This window comes from Micromys minutus (genome assembly GCF_963924665.1).
Source record: "Micromys minutus genome assembly, chromosome: 14".
NCBI lineage: Eukaryota > Metazoa > Chordata > Mammalia > Rodentia > Muridae > Micromys > Micromys minutus.
In genome coordinates, this window is record NC_137983.1 from 33,759,428 (window position 1) to 33,770,320 (window position 10,893).

The 10,893-nt window shown below is 48.8% G+C and overlaps 1 protein-coding gene across 1 annotated transcript in view; it reads right to left on the reverse strand.

The window, feature by feature from the left end:
- Nucleotides 1-210: 210 nt before the first annotated feature.
- Nucleotides 211-10,893, reverse strand: part of PRAG1 (PEAK1 related, kinase-activating pseudokinase 1) — a 51,337-nt gene continuing 40,654 nt past the window's right edge. Inside the window, exons 5-6 of the mRNA XM_080929003.1 lie at nucleotides 7,384-8,114; nucleotides 211-1,608 (exon numbers count right to left, since the gene is read on the reverse strand). Coding sequence (XP_080785129.1) covers nucleotides 478-1,608; nucleotides 7,384-8,114 — 1,862 coding nt within the window. The 3' untranslated portion in view covers nucleotides 211-477. The remainder of the gene's footprint in view (nucleotides 1,609-7,383; nucleotides 8,115-10,893) is intronic.

Sequence of the window (10,893 nt, forward strand, 5' to 3'; positions counted from 1 at the left end):
TTATCAAAGATTCTAGCGCTCTCAAGCACTTGGAGGTTATAGGGCTTTGCTTGAGACTCAATTAAAAAAACATGAACATAAGACTTTTATTTTTTTTTTATTGTGGAAATTGTTTTTTTTTTAAATAACAGTTTGACAATAAAAGGGTGGGGAGACTCCACAATGGGGTAGTGAGGCAGGAGTCCAGACTTGGTTCTATCTGGTGGAACTGTCCTCAGGACCTTGCGTGAAGCTGTACATACTTACAGGGGTGGCGGTGGGGGGAGGAATGGGGACTCTGTGAGGAGAGGAGGCTGGCGTGTGTGAAATGACATCCCCAGTCTTTCATATTTATATTATATATATGCATATACAAAATATTACACCCAAGGACAACTGTCATTTGTACCAATTCCCAGGGTGACCCGGTTGCAGGCAAGGCAAGGGCACGGGGGCGGACGCGGAAGGCAGAGGTGGACAGTCTGACTAGAGAGAGGCTCAGAGAAGCTGCAGGAGCTTCAGGGACTGCAAGAGGGCCCCTGGCTCTGCCGAGGCCAAGTACTGACAGCAAAGCCAGTCCTCCAGCTCGACGCCCCGCCTTCGGTCTACCGCCTTCTCGGCAAATTTCATCATCATCAGGGCTCGCTTCATGTCGATCCAGTTGTGCAGCGTGCTACACAGAACCTCCTCCGAGGCGCACGGCTGCTCCACCAGCTCCCGCCGTGGCCCCCACAGCAAGCACTGCAGCACCCGCTTAGCCTCACCTATGCGGATGCGCTTGATGGGGTCGGCCTCTAGCAGAAGGTGGGCGAGCTGCTGCAGGCCGGGAGAGTACAGCGACAGGGCGGGCAGTGGGGGAAGGTCCTCCCGCCGGTAGTCGCGCTCCCGTAGCTGGGCACGCACCTCGAATGGGTTGGGCTGGTGGAGCAGCTCGTAGATAAGGATGCCTGTCTGGAACTCATCAAACTTGCGATACTGGGAGGCAGACACGATCTCGGGGGCCAGCCGGGCCTGGCTCTTCTTCTGTTGCAGGTTGGTGCTGCCTCCTGGCTTCTGCTTGGCCTTTAGGAAGTTGCTGATGATGAGCCTGGGTAGGTTCTTCTCACTAGGCCCTCCCTGGCAGGCGGTGGTGGCTGCGGTGGTGGCTGCGGGAGCAGCAGAAGGGCACCGGGACCCGGTGGTGGGCACGGTGCTGGGATTGGCAGAGGGCCCGGGAGAGCTCTGAGGGTTGCAATGCGCCAACAGCAGGTTCTCCAGACACAGGTCTCGGTGGATGATCCCGTGTTCCTTCAGGTGCTCTAGCCCGTTGCAGAGCTGCAGAAGCAGGAAGCACACCCGGCGCTCGTAAACCTCAGGCTCCGCCCGATGGCTGGCTATAGAGTCTCGCACAAAGTCCGAGGCAGTCTGGTGCGGCACCTCCCGGGTGATGACCACCACACAGTCCTGCTCCTGGGCAGGGGGGTGGGAGGGTGCGGCAGGCGCAGGGTCCTTGCTAGATGTGTCGGGGGAGGCAAGCATGCTGGAGGGCACAGAGGCCACAAAGTGGCCGCAGTCTTGCTGGATGTTGAAGTGCACCGGCACAGACGGGCTACAGTATGAAGCTGAGTTGGGCTCTGGGGTTTTGCAGATCTGTGGTGAGAAGGAGAGGTGAGGTTAGGAGGGGGAATCTGTGGTTTTGTGGAACAAATGCCGGATGTTTGGCATCTTCATACCAAGAGGCAAACTGCTTCTTACCTTACAACATACATTAAACACAACTTAAAGGGGCTCACAAGGACTAAAGCACACAATTCTTTGAAAAATACGAAGGAAATATAGCATCTCTGAGGCCGGTTTACGCAGAATTTTTTTGCGGACCCCCCATTTTTCTATCAAAGAATCCACAATGATGTGCCCAGTATCCCAGCACTCAGAAGGCTGTGGCAGGCAGATCTCTCGGAGGTTGAGGCCAGCCTGGTCTACAGAGCAAGCTCCAAACCAGCCAAGGCTATACACAGAAAAACCCTGTCTCAGGAAAAAAGAAATCCACACCAGAAGTCTGGTTCATAGAAGAAAATAACCGAAGCCCATGGTGCTTGGGTTATGGGCTCCCTGATATAAGAGGAATATGCCTCTTGCTTCTTCTCCACTTCTTCAGAGTGGCTGGGATAAAGTCTCACAAAGTTGACCAGTCTCTACAGAACTCAGCCTGACTTCCCATCCTTTCTGATGAAAGCAGGTTGATTTTTCACCATCTTGTGGATCCTCTCTCTCTCTCTCTCCCTCTCTCCCTCTCTCCCTCTCTCTCTCCTACACTTTTAGGATATGGCCTAAAACCCTATTCTTCTAGGCTGCCTCGCTTCTAGATTTAGGTAAATATGTAATGCCTGCTTATGAAATGGCCTAAGGGCCAACACATGCAGAGGGTGCAGGAAGCTGCGCTCTGCTCCTTGGCAGCAGGAAGAAAACAGCGGGCTCTCCTGGAAACAGGGAACCACGGGGCTGGAGGGCATCCTTAGAGTTAGAAACAGGAATAAACCAGATAGATAATCTCAGACTTCCCTGAGGGAGGGTGCCTAGGGAAATCCACACAGCCTTGATCTCTTGATCCCTCAGCCATGAGCTCTTTTGCTCGTACTGAGAGGGTGAGCCAGCTGAGGAACGCTAATAATCTCAACTGGAGATTCTCCAGCCAGTCTGGAAGAGCCTTAGACTTCGGTTTCCCTGTAATTACACTGGAAGGGACTGAAGGTGCTCTCTGTGTGTGTGTCTCTCTCTCACTCTCTGCTTTTCAAGCAGTGCTGCCCAGGTTTAGAGAGAAGAAAAGCATCTCCCATCCACGGATTATAAGACGCGGGCGTCTGAGGACCGACCATGATGGTGTTTGCGAAGCACCACATGACTTTCAGGCAAAGTCTCCTCAAGTTCCGTTGCATGCACTGTTCACAGGTTCCTGCTGTAGGCATATACACCTCACGGCATAGAATTCTGCGCGGAAGAATTCGTTCAGCCTCCGGAAAAAAAAAGTTTTTACGTTTTTAAAATCTAACCAAGGAGTGGGTAACACGTGAATACGTTAATTTCTCTATTGTGCAGGCAGAACTGAAATTTTCAAAAAGCATTCTCTCCCAGAAATTGCTTCTCATTACTCTAATAAGGCTGATTTGCAATCCATGTGTCTTGCCTCAGGGTTTCCTTGCAACACCCCCCCCCAGCCACACTGCTTTAAATGACAGTCCTCTGGAATCTTTTATTTTTTTAAGTTCCACATCATTTATTATGACGGTGATATTTGTGTGTGAGGAGAAGGGGGCTGAGGTGTGAGGTAGAAGTGGGGGGGGGTGTAAGGGTATCAAAGGACAACTTGCCTAACTGGTTCTCTCTCTCCATGGTGAATTCTGGGGTTCAAACATATGTTGTGAGGTTTGCATAGCAAACGTTTTCACTGTCTGAGGCATCTCTTTGGCTCAGAAGACTTTTAAATGAAAGAAAGTTTGTGGGATGAGTCCTCACAAAAGCCTTGCCTATAAATACTCACTCACTGACTAGTCACTGCCTGTCAAACCCTCAGTGGACAAGTGGAGGATTGTCGCTGGGATCTCTCTGTTCATGGCACACACACTGGACCCTCACATGTGTGGGACACTATGTTGCTTAGGGACTTTCACAAAATAGCTCCTTAAGCCCCACCAAGCTCAAAGCAGTAGATGGTCTCAGAGAAGGGAAACTGAGGTTTTGTAAGTTGAAACTGTTTACCCGACTAGGAACCTAGGAAGGGTTCTTTAAGTAAGATCTACAGGCTCTGGGAGGGGTCAGACCAGGTTCAAATATTAACTCGGAAACCTTTGACAAGTTATAGTAGATTCTTATCTGAAGTAGATATGGTCTCAAATATGGGACCAGGCTCCAATAAATATAGGGCAAGGTTTCAGTGATTCTGGTCAACAGTATTTTTCTACAATTGATGGCTCAGTGACTTTGCCTTGACCACACTCTGCTTAGAGAGCCTTGTTTAATCTACATTGCTGACACTGAGCTCAGAGCTAACGCACTATAACTCGTATTTCCCCTGTAAGGCTCACCACAGGCTTCTTGCTAATGGACACTAGTAGTTCTATATACCCCTGTGTGTATAGGGTGTCGAACACCAAACTCACAGACAACACTCACAATGAAAAGCACAAAGTGTGAAAAAGAGAGGCACTGAATATGCTAATAAAATAAAATAACACATGCTTTTGGTTGGAGCAGAAAGTATGTGCAGAGCATGTCCTGATTTCCCATCAGCTAGGATCACATGCACCAAATCATCTCCAGGTTTACTTGCCCTGCGCATGTCCACAAAGGATGGGAAAACGTTTTGAGTATTGATTTGTGGGTTACAAATATATTTCTGTGGGCAGATTTTGTTACAGATGTGGGAGCAATGCTGATGATTGGTAGTATTTCTCTTTCGTTCTGTTTCCCCGGTGATCTAACGGGGGCAATGGTACCTCCCAGGGATCAGTTTAAATGATGCAGGTATGGCTTTGGGCACCAGGCCTGATGCATGGTGAGTTTGCAATGACAAGGTTGCTATGGTGACTATTGTTACCATTATGTGTGTAGCCATTCGGTGGTGGGGCAGAGCTATCCAGAACTGGTCTGCAAGTTCTTTACAACCTCTGCCTGAGCCTAGGTCAGGCCTTGGCAGGGCCTGGGAAGGGTTTCCAAGGCTGTCTTTCCTCCAGGGTATAAAAGGTTCCAGGCCCAGCAAATACAGGGACCCAGAGCCCCAACTGAGACACTGACATTTTGCACAGCAATGCAAATGAAGGAGCTGGGGAAACAGTCACTGGGCTGGATGCATCACAAACTCAGTGAGCTGGGCCTTCGGAAAGACCCCACAGCACAGTCACCTTCTCCACTAGAGAGAGTTGCCCCAGGAATAGCCACTCAGGCCTCTCCCAGACTTGGGCGGGGCACCCCAGGATCAGTCTGCAGTTGAGATGAAGAATGGGAACGCAGGCGATGATCTGCAACCCCATGTTCCTCCGCTGCCACCCATCTCATTTCCAGGGGACTCTGCCCTTGGTTTAGCTCTGGAACTTTCCAAAGACCTTAGGCCCAGCTGAAATTTCAAAATTTGTGCAAACTTTGTCTTGTCTTAAGCTTTGGAACCTGAGCCCAGTCGATGTGTGACTAAGGAAAAAGGCCTGGTCAACACAGGTCCCATAATTAGACCTGCGGCTCTACATGGCTGAGAAACAGTTTCAAAACCTATAAGAGCTAATGATCCCCCTTCCCCTTTCTGCCACATATTCATGGTGTCAGGCTAGAAGGACCAGTTTATGCCTCAATGTTGTAGGTCAATGAGCCTGTGATGGGAGGTCCCAGAGTCAGGCACAAGCAGGTGTCCGTCTGCTATGGTCTGCTGGGATTCAGAAGCAACACTGCATTTGATTTCGGTGTCAGGTCTCTGCTTAGCTTGCCTAGATGAACAGAGAGCTCAGGAACACACAGGCGACTGGGAAGGAACCCAGCTCCCCCTCCTGTGGGCTCTCAGGTGACTATATTTCATCTTGACTACACCGCTAATGAAGTGGAACAGCTGCCGAATGAGGCTCACAGCTCCCCGCCCCCCACCGCCAGACCAGGAACATTTACAAAGCTTTCTAATTACAGCATCGCTTCCTGAGGATTTGATGCTGTCCTCCAAACACACGGTTCAGTGGAATGCCTCTTCCCCGGGAAAGGAATCCCCTGGGACCCTCTTCACTGGAGATAGAGGTTTATCTTCAGGCTTTCTCCTGGTTAAACTCCCAGTGCAGTAGGGAGTTAGCCTGCTTCTATCATCCTCTGGGCAAGCCCAACTCCGTGCGGTGTATTGGGGAAAACTGGCTCTAGATTCCAAGCTACTTGGCATACTGAAGTTCCTTCAGGACTGCCTGAGACCCCCCAGGTTTAGCACCAGGAGGAGAAGACTGGAAAATGAGTCACACACCAAGTTCTCACGTTCCCTGAACATCTAAACTCCTGTCTAACCTCTCACAAACTCTCACAAACCCCATGTGGTAACCTGGCCATTCAGCTCATCTTGTTCAGATAATTATCCAATCACCCTCTCCCCTCAAACAAGGGCAATAAGAAAGACTTGTAGTCACAGTGGGAAACAAGGGTAACCCCATGACGGCTGAGCCGCTTGCTGAGCGAGAGGTTAGGTAGAGCATTCAATGCATTTTTCGACTTGCCATATTTGCAAGTCGAATAGTGGGTATTTTAGGACATAGTTTCAGTAGACGTCAAGAAGTAAATATACTGGACACAGCCATCCTAACAGAAAAAGAATGGGCCCCTTTCATCTTTTAACTTCAGTTGGGGCACACAATTCAGCTTATCCAGAAGGCAGCTGGGTTCAGACCTTAAGTGGCAATGAAGGACTAATAAGGTAGAAGCTCCCTTGGGATGGCTGCCTTCTTCCTCCCCTTCCCGCCCTAGGCTCTCTTCATTTCCGGTGGCATTGGTGATTAAAGCAGAGGCCTCACATATGCTATGCCAGTGATTTACTACTGAGTCACATTCCCAACCCCCACACTTCCTTTGTAAGACAGAATCCTGCTGACTTATCCAGATGGGTCCTGAGCTCACTGTAACCCAGGCAGGCTGTGAACTTTGGATTGTCCTACTTCAGCCTCCGTAGTAACTGGGATCACCAAGCCTGGCAGAATTTTCTCATTAACAGAACCTACTCTCTTGGCCATAACCCGATCCAAGTCTTTGGCAATCCTGATATCTGTTAACTACACAGAGCTTTTTAGTAGCTGACCCTGTATCCTCTTTACAGAAAGGTGGCTTCTAAATGTACCCAGGTCCCTCGGACATACTCATGAGGGCTCTCAGCTATCTTGTCTGGCGGTATCACAAGTTTCTTCAAAGATAAATCTCAAGTAAGATTCACTGCAATGACATAGGTAACCAGTTCACCACCCAAGAGTCTAACCTTACAGTAAATACTGAGCAAATGTCATTGCTTATACTGTCCAGGATTATGTCTGAGTCTAATGGTGCAGCTTACAAGACGCAGGCACCTTAACTGTCCATTTCTCTTATTGGATTATAAGCTTCATAAGGAATCTCGTGTTTGTACCTCTATCTTCCTATCTCTGTGAAACACAGTTAAAAACCTGCTGAATACTTGAATGAACCCTGCTGCACCAAGCTGTTTCCTATGGCAACTGGACTACAAACGAAAGAGCAAATGGACCAAATCTTATCCTCATGCTAGGAATCTCACGGTGCTACATCCCCGAGTCGTGCAGTGAGTGAGATCTCCGAGGTACCAAGTATAAACTAGCTAACTAGCCTGCTTCTAAAAGCGTGGAGAGGTGGAATGATTTACCAGTACCAGCTCGTCAGAGCCTAGAACGGGAGGAAGGCAGTACTTACTTTCACAGCATACATGCTGCCTGGGTCCTCGGAGCAGGTGGCGCAGTAGTAAATTGCGTCCCCCGAGTCACAGCAAGGCTTGTTGCATATCAGCTTGAAGAGGGACCAGTTATTCTCGTTGAAGCGCAGTTCCTTTTTCTGGCCACCCATGAAGAGGTCTTCACACTTGGTCACTAGACGGGCCAGGGACTGTGTGTAGAGGCCCCCAAGCTTGGCATAAGTGCCCTCCTTGCTGCTGATGCTACTCAGCAGACTGTGCAGCTGAAGCTGGGTGCTGCTGGAGGAGGCGTGGCTGGACACGCTGAGCTGGGAGGACGAGGTGGACGCGGCCGCTCTGCTCTGGAGACTGGGGCTCCCACTGCCACCTTTGCTGTTTGCGGGTCCGAGAGCTGGGGCCCAGGGAGCACTGCCTTTGAAAGCTTTCTCCAAAGGCTGGTTTCCAGAGTTCAAGGAGTAGCTAAAAGGAGGCTCGTCATGGGTGCAAACATTGGTTTCTGAGTGGCTTAGGTTCAGCTTGGGACTTGCCGTCCGTGGCTTAGGGGAACCTTGGGTCCAGAAGAAGCCATCAGGGGATGAGGCGGCGCGGCTCACTATCTTTTTCTGGGGCAGAGGGGGAGGCTGCGCAGGACCAGTAGGGGACACATCCTCTGTGGAGCCTGACGGAAAAGGGACGGGAGCAAAGAGCTTTTGCCCGCTGATGGTGGGTGAGTGGGTGGGTTCGTACGATGGACCTAGAAAACAAACAAACAAACAAACAGAAATCATCAGGTGGAGATCAGCGCCACTGGCTCAAGTGCTACGGGATTGTCCTTTTTTTTAAATTGGTCAAAGCAATCAATTGTACCGTACTTCCATTTTTTAAATGGTGTGTGCAGAGAGGACAAACTGCATGAATGGTACACACTGTCCGTGACTCTCCCTTGGGCCCATTCCTTGGCACTCAGCACCTTTAAGAGGACTTCTCAGCCAGCAGTCTCTCACGCATTGTTCTGATATCCCAAATAAATTAGCACCCATGAGAGCAAATCATTCTTTGGAATGCCGCTCTTCTTCCACATCTTGGAGAGATTTAATCTGTTTTATCCTCCTAAATATCAGCACTGTAATATATTACCACAGGTCAGCATTGTTGCTTAACTACCATCTCTTGATAGACATTGAGGTGATTCTAAAGCTTCGAGAAAAATACCGTAAGATCAATAGTAGATTTGAACATACGTAGCTTGAGTCCATTTTTTAAAAAGTAGGGTTTGAGAAAGTATCATTTATTACAGTAAAAGAACATGCTTCTCCCCCCAACATCTATGCCTGTGTTTCTGTGATGTGTGTATGTGTTTGTACATGCATGGACAAGGACACATGTATGCATGAATGTGGAAGTCAAAGGTCAACCATGGATGTTCTTTCTCATGCACCACCTACCCTTTTTGAGAAAGGGTCTCTTAACTGGAGGATGCTCACCCATTAGGCTACTAAGCTGGCCAGCAAGTTCCAGGGATAATCCTATCTTTGTTTCTCCAGCATTGGAATTACAGATGATGTCATCACACTTTGTGTGTGTGTGTGTGTGTGTGTGTGTGTAAGATATGTGTTCTGGACCTCATGTATTCATGCCTATGCAACATGGCCAACACTTTAATGACGTGCCATCTCTCCATCCCAAATCTCTCTGTGTGCAGTTTTTTGGGTGTTTACAAATACTTTTGTGATGTTTGCATCACAAAAAAATGCAGGTCTGTAGAAATTTTAGAAATCAGAAGGACCAGAAATTCAATATTATCTTGAGTTACATATCAAGTTCAAGGCTAGCCTGGGCTACAATGAGGCCTCATCTTAAGACAAAAAAGAGAACCAAACAAACGGTTGACGTGGAGGATGGCGCACTGTCCTTCTTGCCCTCTTCCAGCCTGCTGTGGCTTCTGCTCTTGCTTCCTGGTTTCTTTGCTTCCTCAGGATCAAGGTAGCTGTTCTTCTCACCTGCCCTGCTTAGCTAAAGGCAGGCAGGGTCAGTGAGGGTAACGGGATGTTGGATGTTTCTGCCAGCAAGGCTAAGTGAATGACAGACGTTCCTCCCAGGAGGCTTGGGTTAATAAAAAGCAGCAGGGTTTCCATGTCTAGGCAGTCTCCCTCACAGCCACGGCAGACAGTGTTCCAGAACCAGCCAGTGTGAAGCAGGGAGACCACACTGGCCTCTGACCTTAGCAGGCTCTACAAACCTCAGGTCTCCTGGCTCATGCTCCCCAGAGAAGTGCTTCCACGGACTGGGTCACTAACGGGAACAAAGTTTACAGGTGATTCATTTCCTCTATATTCTAGCAGAAGTGGAGGAAGGAGAGGTACTGCTTCCTCATCATACACTGGCTTAAAAAAACATCAGGGGCAATGACACATGCTTATGAGGTTCCCCAAGCTCAGAAGACCTCTGAACCCTATGTTTATGAGCAAGAAGGCAAGTGCTTAAATATATCAATTTCTTCATTACTTTTCTGGCTACCAGAAACCAGCCAATGTATTATCACTAGTGCAAGGGCTGTTAGTGTGGGTTGGGGTGGAAAAATATGACTAGCCTGGCTCGGGCCTGAATCAGTACCTCCTGGGTCAGAGCCAGCATGCACAAGAGTCAAAGTTCCTTTCCCTCCCTCATTCAAGGTGCCAGTGGAGCTACTAACCAGTCAGTGCCATGGCTTGTCTGTTCTTTATAAGTCCTAAGCTTGATGGGTCTGTCCTCACCTTTAATGTCAACTCTCTGGATGTCACCAACATATACCTTTATGCTTCTACTAGGAATTAAGGGCAAAGGACAGGCATAAACTACTCATATCCAGCTGAATTTCCTCCAAGAAGAAAAAAAGGCTTGGATTGTATTATTTGGAATTCCACCATTAAAGCCTATAATTTCAGCAACTCTCCATTTGAACCTTTCTGAACATGCACTATGTCTGACAGCCATCCCAGAAACCCCTGTGCAAGCTCTAGGCAGGTGGCTAACTTGCTCCCATCATGCCCCTCTCCAACTCTAGTTCCTACACCGGAGGCTGGTCAACTTTCTAACCAGGAACAGTGGAGGGACTCTTTAAAAACAAATCCATCCCACCCATATTCCCTAGATCTCCAAGAAGAATTAAAAGGTCAGTTATAGACCCTGCACAGAAGCGGTGTCCAGGCACCTGAGAGAAAGACCAACCCCCTGCTCTATTCTGTGTCCCCATGGCATCCTATAGGAACTAAGTTGGCAAGCAATTTTGACTGGATCTAGATTCTATAACTGCTTGGACAAATCTGGTAAGTACTGGGTATTCTGAGGCATGTATGGCACCAAGGAGGGGCATGTAGGCTGGTCAGATATGTTTAATGTTTTAGATGCTGTGAATTTGCGCCAGGATGTTCCAGCAAACAAAAAGGGGGCTCCTAAACTGCATACCTGCCCGAGAGAGGAAAACCATGAAGCTGTACAAAACTTATCAGTGATCGGTGGCTCACGTCAACGGTGGACTTTCTGTATGCAACGAG